At 38.3% G+C, this 18,645-nt stretch overlaps 1 protein-coding gene across 1 annotated transcript in view; it reads left to right on the top strand.

The window, feature by feature from the left end:
- The window catches only part of PCNX2 (pecanex 2), a 155,450-nt gene that overhangs the window by 89,567 nt on the left and 47,238 nt on the right, over positions 1–18,645 (top strand). Inside the window, exons 22-23 of the mRNA XM_064648813.1 lie at positions 6,120–6,230; positions 10,863–10,990. Of these exons, the coding sequence (XP_064504883.1) occupies positions 6,120–6,230; positions 10,863–10,990 (239 nt within the window). The remainder of the gene's footprint in view (positions 1–6,119; positions 6,231–10,862; positions 10,991–18,645) is intronic.

Here is an 18,645-nt window from a genome sequence, read left to right on the forward strand (position 1 = left end):
CACCCTCATAGGGAAGAATTTCTTCCCCATACCTCATGAAAATTTCTTCTCTTTTAGTTAAAAAATATTCTGCCTTATCCTGTCACTCCATGCCCTTGTAAAAACCCCTCCAGACCTCCTTTAGGTACTGAAAGGCTGATTAAGGTCTCTCTTCACCAGGCTGAACAACCTGAACTCTCTCAGCCTGTCTTCATAGGAGAGGTGCTCCAGCCCTCTGATTACCTTATTTGCCATGCTCTGGACCACTCTAACAGGTTCATGCCTTTCTTATGCTGGGGTCCCAGAGCTGGATGCAGTACTCCAGGTGTGATCTCATGAGATCAGAGTAGAGGCCTCCCTCGACCTGCTGGCCACACTATTTTTGATGCAGCCCAGGATACAATTGGCTTTCTGAGCTGCAAGTGCACATTGCTGGGTCATGTCCAGCCTCTCAACCACCACCAACGCCCTCAAGTCCTTCTACTCAGGGCTGCTTTCTATCCATTCTCCTAGCAGCCTGTATTTGTGTTTAGGATTGCCCCAACCCGGGGGCAGGACCTTGCACTTGGCCTTGTTGAACTTCATGAGATTTGCACTGGCCCAGTCCTTTAGTAAAGGAAATTTCTGGGAAGATAGTGTTGTCAGAAGGCATGCCTATGAAGGCTTCGCTGAAAAGGCTGGATCAGTGCAGCTGATGAGTGCACTCATCATTTATTTTGATTGTCTGACCCTCTCTATATTAAGCTGATGAGCTCTGATCTTGTCCTTTTTGCCCTTTTGGCTATATGGAAGTTACTTTTTTACAGTGCTCTTGCTATCAGCTGACAGTGTAGGAAGAAGCAGCATCTGCCATGAGCAGATCCAGGGCTGTTAGGTTTTATGATTGTCTTATTGTTATAATCCTCATCATACTTACATCTGGTTAACATTTAACCTCAATTGTAAGGCTTCCAAGGCTTGTTACTCAAACTGCTTAAGACATGCCTGTTTTGTACACTGTCGAAATTAAGTGCTGAATGCTGTGTTTCAGGAATATATTCCTTCCTCCAAGGTTTCATAACAGAGCCTTGGAGGCTCTGTTATGTTTTGATCCTCTTGTATATATTGTATTAGACAATGATTTTGAAAACCTCAATATAAAGTCTTCACATGTCTGTAAGCATATGCAGGTAAAGACAGCCTGGAAAGTACTTGTTGTAGATTCAAACATAGTGCTGTTCAAATACAGCAATAGAATGTCACAATGACTTAGGACATAAACATTAAAAACCTTTAGTATTTCCATTAAATCTTGTTTTGTAGGATTTCATAGGTGAAGTTTGCTTTAAATAGTACTAAATAAAAACAAGAAAGTCAATGATTTGCAAAGAACAGTCATTAACAAGAGTAAAATTATTCCACTAAAGTTTAATTTCATATCCATAAACATATACCTACTCACAACTTTACCCTCTTTATGTATCTTAATTTTTATTGACATACAGAACTAACCAACCAGCCAACCAAAACCACCCAAAAAACCCCCCAAACCCAGTAGATATTAGGATTTAATTCCAAGAGTTGGAGTTACCAACTGACCAGAATGAGCTTAACATATAAAACTAAATACCCCTCTCAGAGTCTGAGTTCAAATCGTCTCAAGTTCTCAGGATCTAAAGAGGAATATGAAGAAATATTGAAATGGGGAAATAATTGCTTTCTGCACTTAACTGTTTAAATCTCTCAATTTTGTGTTGCATGTAGAACATATAGCCATATGTATATGACAGTTATTTTTGTTTAAAAACAATATATATATATACAGTTTTTTTAAAACACAGCAAAATTCAAACTTAGCAAGAAAATGTTAATGTTTTTGCATTATTTAGTCCCAGTATTGCCAAGAAGTCTGCCCACACAGAGTCCCAACAGATGCTAAACATATAGAAAGGCTGCCAAAAGCTGAAAGCATTGCGTAGTCTGCATCTCACATTGTGTCATTTAAATTCAAGTGTTAATCTTTGCCTAGTTTATTGAAATCTACCAAACTGAGAAAAGGAGATCCCATTTTAGTGATGTTTCAGACTCCTGAAATCTTTTATTTTTTTCATGTATCTTAACTAATTTCCATTAACTTCTAGTTTGTAATGTTACTTGAATTTGGTTGAGTAAGAATAACCAGATTTAAAAGTCCTGAAAAGATTAGTCTTTGCCTTTGCTTTGTTTATATATATATATAGAATACTAGCTGATTCACCAGAAGTCTGTAGAGGCTTCAGAACTCATAGAAGACTTAAGGATGATTAAGATAAAATGTTGTCCACATAAAATAAATATGAAAGATGGATGCATGTTCTGCACTTTCACTCGTCAATGGTGGGAATATGCTGGTTGAAATTCACTGAGCATACCAATAATTTAAACTCTTTGTCAAAGACTTTAAAAACTGTTTACTGTGCAAAACTGTCACATGAGTAAAGATATCTAGGAATATTAGAACTTCTATGCCCCCTAAATAATATATCACATATAATAGTTCTGTTTAGTGAACTGTAGAAAACATTGATGATCTAATAAGGCTTAAAACAAATATTCTTTTATAAATCATCCTAAACTAAAATGCAGAAGTCTTAAACAAAAATTAATCTTTTATACTTGTTTAAGGAAATGATTATAAAGAGAGGGTTAAAACTCAGTGCAGATTTATTTTCCCGCTGTTAGTTTGTATGGGAAGGTTCCCTCTTTGTATCTAGCGCAAAGAATATACCTCGCACCCTCATTCAAACAAAACTCTACTGAGGATAAATTGTGTGTCCCACAGAATCACAGAAGGGCTGAGGTGTCCCATCAGGTTCTGTGGAAATGTTTGGTTCAATATACCCTTAATTAATCCTTCATTATTTAGGGTGTCTTAATTTCTCCATGCTTTCTCACAAGTCTCAAGGGCTGGTGACTCCTGAAGGCTTAACAGTAAAAACCAAGGCAGAGAAGGCATTGAGTACCTCGGCCTTCCCCATGCCCTTTGTCACCAGGTCCCCTGCCCTATTCATCAACTGATCCATGTGTTTTTTTCCTATTCTGTGTGTTGCCCTCAATATAACTGTAGAAGTCCTCCTTGTTGCCTTTTGCTTTCCTCGCCAGATTCAGCTCCAGATGGGCCTTGGCTTTCTTATCTCTTTCTAATTAATTCTATATTGTTTCTGACAATTTAAAAAAGATGAAGGTTCTCCTCTTTAGCTAGTGTCTTCAGATTACTGAAGACTGAAACGCGCTTAGTTGCAGTCAAAATGGCTACATGTAGAGAATGGCTGTTTCTGAGGACAAGCTTCCCCTCTTTATGAAAGCAATTTTTAGCAGCTTCAGTTTCTTTCCGTGAGAAAAGCTTTGTGATTCCTTGGAATTCCTGTGTTAGATAAGAAGGAATATTTTTTCAGATGGTTCTAGCAAAATGAAAAAGAGAAACTTTAAAGCCAAGTCCCCCTTCCCTAAATCTCAATGTTATAGTTGTTAGAGGACATCACCTTTAGCAATAATAGTTGTAAAATATATATGTAAAATGCTAATGGCAAGTTACTCCAAAGGTGATTTGCAGAACATGCCCTGGAAGCAGGGATTTAAGAGGTAATAGAGGCACTTGACAACTCTTAATGAAAGCAGTAGCTTGAAAATCACACATTTCCAGGCTTTTGCGTGTGGTGTTGTAAGGCTTTCAAAAACTGTGAGGTTCACTAAAGCGTTCTTCTTGCATTCATGTTCTTGTGAATGGAAATGAGCTCCTTTGCCTGTCTTGTAGAAGTGTTAGCAGAGAGGCAAGTGTTGAAAGAAACAACAGCAAGTTCAAGCAGTGGTGAATGCAGAAGTAGTAGGACTTGTTAGATGAAACAGAGAACTTGGGCTCCATGGCCTGTTTTGCAAGAATGTATAAATATTAAAGAATGCTTAAAATTATGTAATGGAACAAGTAGCCAGAAGGGTGTCCTCATGGATTTGGTTTCCTAGCAAATGCAAAACCTGAATTTTATTTGAGGTTTGAAAACCTTTTGATGAACTCTGTGCTTTGAGCACAGCTGGGGTGATTTATGGCTTTGTGATTGCAATCTGTAACAGGCAGAACTTCACTGGGTTGTGCTGCAGTTTTGAATTTTTGAGGTTTCGGATGCAAGTCATTAGCTTTTTCCAGCCCTTCATTTAAATCTTTAGCAGATACAATTCTTCTTCCAGCTGTTCATTGAGACATTTCAGATAAATAAAAATGAAGCAAAACAAAGCAACCCCACAACCTGCTAAATAAGGTTCAAATAAATAAATGTTGGTTCTAGCTTCAGTTCAGTTTTACTTGCCTACTTTAATGCTGTAGTTTTCAAGTCATATGTAGTATTTTTGACAAAAAACAAAGTTAGCAAGATATGAGTTTCTCAAACTAAGTAGGGGTAACCAGGCTATGCCTTGAAGAGTTTGCAACAGCTTGTTTCTATCAGGGCTTTGCTTGTTTTAAATAGTATATCTATCTGCAAAGTTAATATAATCTATACTTTGCATATTGCTGCTAATTTGAGTCATGCCAAAGCAAAGAAAGCATGTGAAGCACTGCTTGCATCTGAACTGGAAGGTTTATTGGTTGTAACTGGAGATAACGTGACACGGGTTATAACTGGAGTTAACAGCTGCTTCTCTGATCATTTGGTAGCACGAAGACCAAAACAGGTCAATGCTATTAGTCATTCTTACTTTCCTCACAGTTAATTTGCAATTACTTACAACAATTCATGGAGCAGCTCAGTGAAACAGCTTGTGAATGCATTGCCACTGTTGATCCAGACAGCCAAGTGTTATTTTGGGCGTGATAACTAAGGGATGAAATGAGATGGCCAGAGAAGGTGCATCCTCTCTGACTGTCAGCATACTGGTACATTAAGTGTGCCTAGAACCATGCTCTGACCCTGAGGCCAGCTGTCATGGGGAAGCTTGTGTCTGTGCTAATGAACTCTCACAGCCTGTATGCAAAATGGACAGTGGAGGGTTTTCATTCAAAAGGATTCTTGGGGATTGCTTGGAAGACTGCTAGCTGGGCCAGACCAAAACCTTCCCAGAAGCCTTTCTAACAATTTAAAAACACGTACAATAGCAGTGCTTGGGAACATTCCTGGAAGCATTCTACTGTACAAGTATTGATATAGTCTCAGTGTCTTTCAGGATGGTGGCAACATCTTGTTTTTCACTAACTCAAATAAGAAATTACTTTAAGAAATTCAATGTGTATTTGCTATATAAGCATGAAATATCGCATATGCTCCTGTTTCACTGTCAGCTTGCATGTGTGTTGAGCACTAATGTCTGTGGATGGCCAAATCTTTCCTGACAGTTTGTCAGGAACCCACTCTGCAATACGAATCTGATGGCCTGATGCAGATGAGACATAAGATCTGTTTTGGCCTGATCCCAAGAGAAATGGCAGGGAAAAAAGTGTATTCTGGGGAATAAGCACACATCATTCTTGAATCAGAAAATGCTAGCTGCAGCGCCAAGCATATTTTACAGAAAGCAAAAGTAAATTCATTGTGGTTTTCAGTTTTTACTGCACAACAATAAAAGCTCATATTTATGCAATGTTTTTATGGTACAACAGTCTTGAAAATGCAGCTACAATTCATGACTAATGCCACGCCTATGCTTACGTCATGGTGGCTTCTCCCATTAAGACAACAAGTAAGAATGTTGTTTTCTTGAGAAATAAGTCAGATTTCAATGTGCAGAGCCACTCGTGTCACACATTGAACTTTTTCTGTTCACTATACCCAGTTTCTCCTGGAGTCTCCTCTTCTGTAACCATCTGACTTGTGGTGATTTATAGTCAGTGAATATCAGAACCTGTTTTCCCAGTTTCTAATGAGAGCAGACATACTTTTTAAAGGTAATCTGGGAACTACTTCAGTATGGTGGTTAAAAACATGCATCATTGCAAGTTTGAATTTTGAATGAAGAATGTACTTTTATGCCTTAATGAAGTTAAGACCTTTATACCCATGAAAGCTAATAACACAATATAATTTATTTCATGTTTGTTCCAGGGCACAGTTCTAAAGTGTCTCTTTCAGATACTAGTTTTGAAACTGTCTCAGTGCCTAAAACGTTACCATGTTTTTCTGTTTTTCTTTTTTCAGCTGTGGGACCTACTGCAGAAGTTGCAGTTCATCATGACATACATTGCTCCCTGGCAGATTGCCTGGGGATCATCGTTCCATGTTTTTGCTCAGCTCTTTGCAATACCTCATATCCTTTGTAAATTAGTAATTTATTTACAGTGTTTGAACAAGGTGTGAAATTCCTAGGTAACTTATTTTAAAACGTGAAAATGCTTAGAACACCTTCTGAGAAACACAGTTTTCTCCTTTTTTTTTTTTCCCCTGCATAGGATCTGAAACCGGGACACTGAACTCTGACTCCAACTGGTGTGTTTATCCCTGCTCACTTCCCACCCAGCCACATTCTGCAGATCACTTACTTCCCTAGTCCTCAGCACTGACTTTTGATGTATCCAGAAAGAAATGTTGTGATGGACATATTGTGAAGTGCTGGGCTCATGGCTGACTGAGCTCTCAAATATTAGTTCCTTTCTCAGTTGCCTCTAATTGGTATCTCAGATTTCAGTAAGCCAATTTCTGCTGCAACTGTCCTGATTTTTTTTAAATTTTATTTCAGAAGCAGAGGAGTTTTAACATTTTAATGCAAATTTTTATTGGAGTGCTGAGAAGCATTCTCCTTTTTAACATTTCCACTCTGTCTTATGAGTAACAATATATATTCATCAACACCAAAGCAGTCCTTCAGAAAAAGTCTGGTTTTGTTCTGTTACAGGGCTGTGAATATTGGGTTTGTGAGTATGGGGAGTAAAACACAGAGTTCAATGCCCCCCAAATTTCTTTAGGGTTAAAAATATGTATATTGAATTTTTTGAACAAAAATCATTCTGTTTAAAGTCAAATTCAGTTAGAAACTTGACTGAATACAGAAAAAAAATTAATACAAAATAAAGCATTTTAACTGAACAAATTTAAATTTATTGACAGCTAACGCATGATCAGATACTAACTTTTACTTTCTTCCTTCCCTGCTAACCAAAGTTGTGGAAGAAGAGTTGACAAAGTGGTTTTAATTCAGACTTACTGAAGAGTTTACTTTGTACTGTTTATTAGATATACACACTTAAGTCTTTGTCCCTTTCATTCCACAGGGTTGGGATTTTTTTTCCCTTGAGTGATTTCTTCCCTCTGCTCTTTGCTGTGAAACATATGCAATGTTGATTAACAATGCTTATGTTTCTAGATAGGAAGAATAAAAAGTAAGAGCCTCAGACAGAAGGAAGTGCACACAGAATAACTCCCAGAGGGAAAGCTTTATCTAGTTATGGAAGAAAAGCATTATAAAAGCAGTGATCTAAGAGTTTTAGGTGATTTGTAGCAAATCATTCCAGAATTTCACAACAAAAAATATTTTCATCTCTGTTGTAGGTGTGAATTGCAGGAGAAGTGTACCTGAAGTTATTTAGCAAAACCTTTAAGAACTGAGATTATATTTCAATAGGTTTCCCTTTGGTCACAAATATTTTGTGTAGTGGTAACTTTGCTCTCAATAAAAGTACTGATTAAGTTTTGTAAAATGGAAAGTAGTTAAACCAGGATTTAGTTTGTTTACAGAGCTGTTGCCAAGGTGATCTAGCCTAGCTTTCTATTATTTATATTTGTAGTATGCTTTGTAAATGCAAATATGTCTTCTAAAGCAATGTTGCAATTAAGTTAAATGGTTAAATGCTGAAGTTACTATTCCCACAGCAACAATAACTCTGCCTCTTTGCACATTATTTTTATTTGTTGTTATCATAACCCTGCAAACAGTAATGGTGAATGCGTGTTCCGGTTTGCAGAGGCACTAAGCCTGCCATTTCTTTGCAGAGTTAATTGTTTGTGGCTCTTGATTGCTTCAATCACATCTGCAAACAGGATGTAAGTGTTTAAATTTTGAAGTGCCTTGGTGAACTTTTGCGGTAGAGCTCAGTGATAGGAGTATTTCAGCATGCTTTAATGTGTTAGATTCCAGCGAGCTTGATATGTGGAGCTTTCCCTGGTGGAGGTTGTGGAGTCTCAACCATTAGAGATCTTCAGGAATTTAGATGAATGTCTATCAGGAATCATATAGGTTTAGCTGATCCTGCTTGTGTCTGATAGATGATCCCTCAAAGTTCCTGTTAATCCCAGAAGACCAGGAATGGGAATGGGAATGGGCTTCTGGCTTGAGTAGAGATCTGCAACTTTCCTAGTGTTTAAATGGGTAAGATGAGGTTATGCATGTATAAATATCAGCACACTGAGAAAGTCAGTGTAATCTGTAGTTCAAAGGAGGATTTTACCTAATAAATGAACAGTGAAATTGGGGGGAGGTGGGGAAGGAGTTTGTAGTCAAGATTATCCTGTTTAGGAGAGTTTTTGCTTTGGTTGTTTCAGGCTTACAGCTCTAACATTAGAAAATGAAGGCCTGTGACACTTAATTTTCCCATTCTCTAGGTGATTGTGTGCCTGGCAGGGACCTATAGAAATTGCAAGTAAAAATGTGGGGTTCGAGAAACAGAGGATTTTGGCTGGCCTTATTGCATAGTTTTGTGTTAAAAGAAGGGGATGGAAGATTTTAAAAATGTCAGTCTTTCAATTACTTGTTTTGAAGCCAATTTGAATTTAAACAGATTTTTAAATTATAAGAGTTAATCTTCCAAATACAAAGCTTTATTTCAGGTTGAAGATTTTTTAGGTTTGGGTTTTTTTGTTCTCAAAATTTGATTTTGGCCATTTTAAAAGAAAATCCATTATTCACAAAGAAACAAGTTCTGCTTCTAGATGGTATAGCCTAACAAAGATAGTACACAAGAAACCTGATTTGGGACATAGTGCAAAAAAGTATGCTTCTAAGTTTTTGACACTTCTTTCCTGTTTTTTACTTAGACATAATTAAAGCGTTGTTATTAAAAAAAATTACCTAATAAAAACAAATTGGATACCCTCAAATAAAAAAATCCCCAAAGACAGATAATTGCCCACTGCACACATCAACTATACATTAGAGAGTCAGGCTTTAACTTGCTCTTGTGGCACACTTACAGATATGAAACAGTTAGTTAAAATCACTCCTCACAAGTCAAACGGGAAATGTCTTCCATCATCCATTTGGTAGAGTATTATGTCTTTTAGGAAAAAAACCCTGATGCTACTGATTATGTCTTAGACATGAACAGTTCACAGTGGAGTGCAAAATGTCTTAACTTATGATGGTGGCAATTTTTCGTGATTAATCATGATATTATAACCTGCTTTAAAAAAGGCAACTTGCTTTGCTGTCCTTATCTGTCCTCCTTGTTCTCTTTTCGTCTCTTCAGCTCCTATGCCTCCTTCCCTTATCTGACACTTGTAAATTCTTGTTCATCTTTCACACCAGTTCTTGGTTATGACTACAGTGTAATGTGACAGTTTAACTTTTTTGATGCGCTTGCTTTCTGCTCTGTGCTCTCTGTACTTTTTAAACTTTAGACTCTGAGGGCAGATCATTTTTCAAACTCTTTAATGCACAAAGACACTATTCCAGACCATTCTCTTTTAGTGAGTTTGAGGGATTTGAGAGATATCTTTTGACCAACATTTGTTTTTAGATTTTGCAAATGGCTTTGAAAGCATGGCTAGCTAGCCTCTATGTGGAAATGCTCTACCAAGAATGATGCTACATAGGTAAAAGTGTTTTTTGTGAGGTCTCAGAGACTGTGGGAGACACATACAATATATTGCTATAAGAGGGTAAGCTAAAAGACTGTGGTTATTGGGTGATTTAACTTGAAATTTAGTTTAAGATGTGCTTGATCACTGTACCTGGATAGTGGTTCCTTAGTTCATGGCTTCTTTACTTTGCACCTGCATCCCAAGAGAGGTGTAAGAAAGGACAACTGGTCTCTTATGCCAACTTGGAGGTCTTTTTTTCCTTAGATTTCGTGGATGTGGTGTGAATTAATGAAGAATTTAAGCCTAACATTTTATTTGCTTGCATTTATTTAATCATGTTTCTTTTGATTTGCATCTTTTTCAGTATCCTTATCCATCTCTAACTTGCTTTTCATCAGTCTGAAATATGACTTTACACTTAAAGTAAGCTATGGATTCAGGCATTCACTGTGATGTTTATGTGTGATATTTACTATTCCCCTGTCCTCACCTTCTCATTTCATATATATTTCAAAAAGTATGAAATGCTGAACATTTTTTGCCTTTTGGTCAGCATGGATATTAAATTGTCAGTAAGAATTAATGTGAAAGCAGGACTTTAAACCAGCAGGTTGGATTATAGAGGCATAGTTTCTCCACATACTAGGTCATTCCAAAACAAGCAGAAACTCACAGAATGGAACACTGGACACAGTGAGAGCAAGACTCCAATGCAGAGAATGAAGAATTTCCAAGAAAGTGATTTTTTGGTTTTGTGTGTGTGGGTTTTGAACTCTGTGTCAGACTCTGGAGAGACACTCCTGTGTTATATATACAGGTAGCTGTATATATAACTACCTATACACTAGGTAGCTGGAAAAGGGCACTTAACTGTACTGCCTGTGCTCGGGATCTGTCCTGAGGCAGAGCTTAGGCAGGGACACCCCGATAATAATGTACTCTGTTCAGACATGTCAGCTCTGTTACAACTGTGTAGCATTGCAGAGCCACAGATTACATGCTAGTAATGGGTAATTTGGCACTGCCTGCCTTCCTTTCCTTTACTTACCACCTCTTTGGTAAAATAAACAACAGCAAAAAAAGTAGTTCAAAGAGTGTTTTAAAATATAATGAAATAATTTGTGTTACCTTAACTTGCAATTTTCAGACTCTGCTATGCTTTTTTTTCAAACTCTGGCCACTTCAGTCTTTTCTACACCACTAAGTCCATTTCTGGGTAGTGTCATCTTTATTGCATCATACGCAAGACCAATCAAGTTCTGGGAGAAAAATTACAAGTAAGACTATTAAAAATTTCTACACTTGTTATTTGTAAAGGTTTTGCTCTCATTAGTTTCATTTCTGGAGGTATTACTATTTCATGGTTACTTGGTTATTTCTGAAAATGTATGTAAACAATTACTGGTTTGTTACAGATGAGGCGTCGTGTTGCATTTGTTGTACAGACATACAGTAAGGGAGCTGTGAAAAAAAAATTAGTAAAACTCTCAGCTGTCAGCTAGCTAGTGTTAGCAACTAAATCTGTAAAGCCTTTGGCACAAGGAGTCATACTGCATGAATACATTTTATACTAACTAGCCTGATTAAATGTTATCTTTTGGGATGGGGCAGGTAACTCTCACAGCAAAGTGATGATGATTATACGTTGTCATTACTTGTTATGTCCGATCTTGGAGCTTGACTCAAGAATTGGTTGTCAGATTTTAGCTGCCATTCATTTAGTTTAAGAAGGACATAAAGATTGAATAACTTCTGCTTCTTCTGCCCAGTAGGATTTGAAAGCTCTCTGTAACTGGGATCAAATGGGCTCCCAAGAAGAGTACTGGAGACAGGGAACCACTTCTTTTTCCAGGTAGAGGTAGTTTTTGCAAGGGATGACCATCTGCAATGTTAGTGGCTGGATTCAGTGAGTGGGCAGGGTGAGTCCTTTGAATCCTGTGCTCTGGGCAGTGCATGAGCTATTCACCCCCTACTAATGTGTAGGCAGGCTCAGAGTAACTTATTGCAGCTACAGAACAGTGATATGAGACACACATATTATACTGGCCAAGTCAGGGCTTGGCCGGACCAGTGAGAAGTGCTATGTGCTTGGCCGTGCTTCTTGTATTGGTGCTGCTGGTGTATCTGAGAACCTCAAGAGAATTCAAAACTAGAAATTACAGTGATTGATTTTCCATCTTTTAGGGAAAAGGGCCTGTTTAGTTTGAAGAGTTTTATTTTGTTTGATTCTGACCTGTGTCAAATGAATAAGTACTCATCTATAAAGAAATTAGTCGGACAGAGCCAAGTCATATAGAGAGGCTTTGTATTTGTTTCTGAATATGATGAGATTTGTGAAAACCTTTCAAGGGGAGCTGAGTTTTGTACACTGGGGCCAGATTTTAACAAAATTCTCTCTCACACATTTTTTTTCCTTGGGTCAACAGATTAATTATTTCAAGGGAGTGAAGCTGAGGGCAGTTATGGAAAGGCAGGAAGCTACCACTAATCCCACAGACAGCTTTACGTTTTTGGACGAAAACTTTGAACAATATGAAGTAGGAAGTGGGGATTTTAACATCTGCTACACTTTAATTCAACCAGAGCATTTTGAAGGCCTTTGGTTTCTTTTCTAGGTACCAAATAGAAAATCAAACTCAGTTGTAGGCACATCACTTCCATATAGCTAGGTTAGTGTTGAGTCTCTAGGTTATTGTAGAAGGAAATAGAGGGGATCATTTGTATTTGCTTTTGGTCTGTCTAATCTTTTGGGACAAAATGAACAGGAGATACTCAAAGGAAATATCAAAAAATGGCTGATGCTTGATACTTTAATGAGAGTGGGAGGTGGAGTGGGGTGGGCGTTGGTGTCTTGTTTTCATCAGTAGCACCCATCTGCTATTCCCTCTAAGGGAAGTGAAGAAGTTGGTGCTGATAAATTTGGAAAGCAAGGTAATTATTTTACCCATAAACTGTAAAACCCCGAGTGCAAAAAAATCAAACCATTTTAATACTTTAATCCACCACTGCTTGTCCTTGCAAAATAAGCAATAACTACAAGTTTGTATTCAACATGAAGGCTTAAGTTACCCTTTGTAAAAAATCATGCTTTGTTGTTTGTTAGAAATTCTAAAGTATCTTTTAGGATCTCACTTAAAGCCCACAATCTTACCTGTCAAAAACCTTTCAGGAGTAGAAAACAGCCTTGTAAAAGATTCAGATTGTCAAAGTGAAATAAATGTTTGCCTGAACCTGTGGCATCCCACAATATGCACATATAATGATGACTCCTAAATTTGTATTCATTTTGTCTCTAACACTTCTGATTCTCCTTTACCTTGCTTCCATTTCAGTATTTCATTGCTCACATGAGAAAATAACCAGAGTTAGTGAGAGTGGGACTGAAAACTTCCTGGTTTATTAAAAGGACACAGTGAAAAGACAGAAAAAATCAAGGGGAGGGAGTGATTTTTTATTAAGAATAATGACATTTTCTACAAAATACTTAAAATAGTTGAATTGAGTAGGCGTTGCCTTACTGCTTTGAATCTTGACCTTTCAAGGTCTAAAAAGTCAAAAGGATGTCATAATTGCTTTCTTTTGGAGCTGTGTAGTTAAATAGGATCAGGAACTTGAGCTGAAATGGAAAGTTGTTGTGGCTCCTGCACTGTCTTTGGACTGCAATTCCTTACAGCCAGATGTGCACTGAATTTTAAGGTCATCTAAGACAGAACAAACAGAAGGGAAAGTTGATGTACAGATTTCCTTTTTGGAGTGCCTTGACAGTTAATTTTCCCAAATTCAGCTCAAGGTATTCGTGGAAAGTCACAGGTATGAGATAAGCTCATACGAAACAGAAGCTTTCAATTTTTTTTTTTTTTGCCATTTCCATACTTGTTGTTGACAGGAACTTTTGCTCAGGGGACAGCTACCTTCAATGTACTTTATATACCTTTTTTGCTTTGCCTGCTTTGCATACTCATTTCCAAACACTTCCTTGCTATATTGACCTCTACAAAAAAACTCATTTACATTTATATGAAGTTAGAGTTTGTCAATTCCAGGGTTATATTTTTTATAATTTAATAAAAATTTTAAAACTGCTCCATTTATTCCTTAAAGTGTTGGTTTGGTTGTCTCTGCCTGGTATTTTCTGAGTGCACACATACATATCTTGCATTTCCAGTGTTTCTTTTAGTCCCATTTTTTCTGCTGGCTGAAGAGGACTTTGAGTGCTCAGGTTTCTGACTGGGCTTCTTCCACTCTAGAATGATGTAAACTGGAGCTGAAAGTCTTAGAGAATTAAGGTGATGGTTTGTTTGTTTTTTCAAGGAGACGGAGGAACTCAAGTGGGTAAAAAAAAGAGATTCATTTGGATAGTAGGCAAACTGTGAAATTCCTAACAGGCTCTTCAAAATTCAGGAATCATACTGTGCCTGTTTGTGCTCTTGCAGTGTGTGCACAGAGCATGGGTGTTCTTCCCTGCAATCAGCAGATGCTGTTTGTTTTTACTGTGCACTTTGGTACTCACTGCATGCAGAGTCTAGCACACTAATACATCACTGAGGTCAGGGATCTTTTTGGGGGTAAAAGGAAGGGTGACTTTAAGAAGAAGAAAAAATAAGGAAGTTAAGATAGAACAACTTTTCATGCAATCACAGTTTTACAGCTTTTGTTGCCACTGTTGAAAAGAGAAAGATGTAAAACGTGAAGGTTTGCTTGCTCCTCATGAACTGATCACGTTGTGGGAGTTAACTATGAGAAATTTTCTTTCTCTCCCTCTCTGTTTATTTTTGCAGTCGTGGTCATTTGGGGTTTTTTTTTGGTTTTGTTTTTGTTTGTTGGTTTGGTTTGGTTTTTAAAGATTGGTGCAACACTGGCTTTGCCCTGCTGTTAGCCTGGGTCCTGCTTCCCAGTTTGAAGAGTGCTGTTTTAGTCTTTATTTTCACAGCTGTTGGAATGATTAGGCTATAGATGTCAATAGATGTCAGAGAGAGAAAAGGAAATAGCAGTAAATCTTGTTTAATGTATAGGCACTTTAAAGCATAAAGTGTTTGTTTAAATGCTGTTGTTCAATTCCCCTGCTTTGCTTTTTTTCCTCAAATACTTGGTCATGCTGCAGCCTGACTCTGTCCTTCTCCTCCCTTCCTCTTATCTTGCTTTGTATCTTGCATATGACAATGGACAGAATAGAGTAGGAAGTTTACTTTCATTCCCCAGTGGGTTTAATTGCTGGATCACGTCAAGCAGCCTGTTCCCTGCTGCAGCTGTGACTTGTCCCCACAAACAGCAAACTGCCACCAGGAGTCTGGAGATTTGGCTGTTTACAAGCTGTTCATCTCTCCTGCACCTTCCTGTTTCTGTTCTTCTGGTTCAGTGCCTATTTTTGGGTAAGGCACAGCTTGCATTTGCTTTGAAGCGTAGTGAGTGAATTACAGTGCGATGTAACTGAATTAATTAGGTGTCTCTAAAGAGGCTGCAATTAAATTGCCAGTTATCTCAGACTGGCATTACAGGATGCCTCTCTGTGTTTGAGACTGTGAGGAAGCCTTTCTTTTCTCCATATTTTTAAAAACTGTGTCACTGTGTTATTGTTCCAACTGTTGTGGTCTGGAAAATAACCACCTGTAAGGTTAATGCAGCTGGAAATGGAGGGTGAGGAAAACCTGCCCTGCTTCAGATGTAGTGCAGATGGCTTTTTCCCTTTTCCTACCAGCTCACTTAACCTACCCATTGTGAACAACATGCAGGTGGAATGGGAAGATTTTTCCCAGTGTACACGTAATTTGGGTAGACTCCACATTATGCACGTGTGTGGGGAAAGGAGCTGTGAAAAGTACCTGTCTGCTCCCTCCCTTTTTCCCTTAAAATAACAGGCCCTCCACTTATTGTTAACACACCCTAGTGCATCTGGTTTCCCTGTGAGCTTGCTCATCTGTTACAGCTGTTAAAACCCCTGCTCTGAACACAAAATATCATTCACCCATAACTGTCCATGGACCTTGTTTGGGTTCTGCACACTCAAACCTTTCAAGTTGTTCTTTTTAGGACTGGATTTCTTCTTTTTAGTCTTTTCTTGGTGTGTTGTTTGACTTTTCACATGTTCTTAGACCTCCATAGTAGTGATGTTTACAGAGGAACAACTGCAGCTATGTTTATAGTTCAGTAATGGCTTGGACATTGATTTATAATGAATACTTTCAAGAAAGGTACGTGAACCTCTGAAGACAACATTTATAGCAAAGCCTCAGCACAGGAGAACCTTTTTTGCCCCTAGTTGACAGGAGATACTGTTTGCCTTTTTTCCTCAAATATCACTTCAGAAACATTGTGTTCTGACTATTGTCACTGCCCTACTTACGGTTCGAACTTACTTAGGGTTCAAACTTTCCTAAATATTTCCAACTAGCTGGCATGAAAGCCTCATTGCAGCCAGTTTTACTTTTCATTGTGATTGTTTTAGTTTCTTCCAAATTGATTTTATTTCTCTGCTAATTTTTGTATTTCTCTGCTTCTATTCCTGTACTGTTTTTTATGAACTGACCAGAAAGAAGCACTGTAGTTGAGTTGCACGACTTTAGAGTGTACTGAGGTTCTAGTGCCTTTGTTCAGAGCTGTTACTCATTTATGGATGCTAGCTCCTTTGATGACCGCGGTGCTTTTAAGAGAGGTCTTCACTGAGTTGGCCTCAGGGATCCTACAGGCTTTTATTGAGAGTTGAGTTAATTTAGAACTCTGCAAAAATAGCATAAATAAGTATCAGCATGTAGATAAAACCAAAATAGGTGCTTATTAGTACCTTGGACATAAAAGTCAAAACAAATAGAACCAATGAATTAACGGTTTTTAGTCTGAAATTTTGGGGTGCTGTCTTCGAATCAGACGGGTCCTGTTTACAAAGCACATAGAATTTGGTGAGAGTCTTTCCGGAGACTTCAAAGGGACTTAGATCCTTGAGAATCCAGCCTATACTGAGGGCTGACTTGTGTATCCTTGAGTATAGCCTTCATGCTGATTGTAGTGGCACTCCCTGGCTGGCAGTGGTGTAAAAAAGCAGCAACTGCTGCTATTTTTCCTTCATTGCTCTTCCCTTAAAACTGGCAGATTTCCCAATAAATATGAATTTTTTTTTTGAAAAAGTGCTCCTCTGTTTAAACAATGAGTATAAACTGGTCTTATGGAAGTTGTGCCCTGTTCTCCAGGTGCATTTGTGGCCATGGTTCTGGCACTGGCAGAGAGAATAGAGAAAACCAAAACGTTTGAAGAACAAAGAACGTCTTTGTCTGTACTTCAGCCTAAGTTCTTCATGAGCTCTCTGAAGTTACATGTTATTCATTAGACTTACTCATCTGACTGTCTTCTCAAGACCCTTCCCTGTCTCCTCCCTGCTGTAGTGCCTAACCACTGTATATCTTCACATTGCACACCACCAGTATTTCCCATGGACTTGTACCTTCAACACTTGCTTGGTTTTGGAGTCTTTAATCCCTTTCAGCAGGTATGTAGGACTTTGTGGAGTGACAGAGCCACAGCATTCAGGTGTGGGAGGTGTTGTTTCAGGTACAGCCTCAGGCTAAAATAAGCCCTGCTAGAAACTACCTTCCCCTCAGTGTCTTGAGCTGTGACCCCCCCCTAGAATAAGTGACCCTGTGTGCATGTGTGCCCCTTTGGCCACTTGCTGTAGCATGGGGGTATTCACACCTCCTCTCCAACCCAGCCCTCAGCTCATCACTTGACTCGGTGTGTGGAGTCACACTCAACTGGGAAAAGGTGAGAAAGGATAGGCAAGGAAAACAAGGCACCTTTAGTCAAATAGGTCTGGTATTAAAGTGCGTGTTTTTTGAGTTGCCCAGAGTTTCACACTCAAGGGAGGCTATACAAAACTCGAAGATGTAGCTTAACTGTTTGGCAGTATCTCTCTAACCGGTAACATCTCTTCTCAAATTTTTGCCCCTGGCAGTCAGTAAAACAAATTGAGGCTAATTGAATAGGAGCCATATGTGTGATAATTAATTGGGAGCGCATTCTGATTCAGTGCTCTGTAGTTCCCTGCCGAGTTAAAGATGCATTCACAAGTCAGATTCACTGAAACATTCTAAGAGGACAGAATAGAGACAGAAGGGAGACATCAGAAAGGAAATGCATGCTGAGATCAGGAGGAACACAAGTGGAGATCAAAACTATAAAGTGGGATAAATGAACAGGGAAAGAGATGGGCAAAAAAGGAAAAGGCATGCAGTGACAAGTCTGAGAGGGTAATGCAACAGACATTGATAAGCAAGAACTCAGACCTATAGAGGGAAAAAAATCATCAGCATGATAGAAGAGGACTTTTAAAGACATTTGGGAAGGAAGGCAGCAACAGGACATGAGAGAAAGATGGGAATGGACTCTGATCAGAAATAGGAAGCATGTTATATTTTGAGGGCTTCTGTGGATATACAGTGGCACTAAAAATTTATAAGCTGTTCATCTAAAGATTAGCTTCCAAATTATGTAAATCTAATGAGATCAATTTAACTCATGAAATTTCTGTCATGTTGAATATTGGAAACCTCTTGAAATGGGTTGACTGAATTTCTGTAAGAATAAGTGTTCTCAGGAAGTGTTCATCCCATTCAGTTGGATAATGTAGATCCATGTCCTGTTTTAGATTTAATGAATCAAACATTTAGGGGCAAGCTGAGGTTCAGAGTACTAAACTCAAACCTTCCAGTCAAGGAAATGCTTATTCAAGTCACATCTATCAAAATGTGAAAACTAGTAAAGCTGAGATCACAGAGGAGAAGTTCAGCAAGTGTAACCATCCTAACAGAGGTGATATGTAAGTTGTGTACAGATAGCTGCAGGGAATAGTTCATGCTACAGTGTGCTCAAGACTTGGTTATCCCCTAGTGTACAGGGGTATGCACTGGACCCAGATTGCCTTGGGGGTTATAAGAGCAAAATGTAA

Source organism: Pseudopipra pipra, chromosome 3 (genome assembly GCF_036250125.1).
Source record: "Pseudopipra pipra isolate bDixPip1 chromosome 3, bDixPip1.hap1, whole genome shotgun sequence".
Classification (NCBI taxonomy): Eukaryota; Metazoa; Chordata; class Aves; order Passeriformes; family Pipridae; genus Pseudopipra; species Pseudopipra pipra.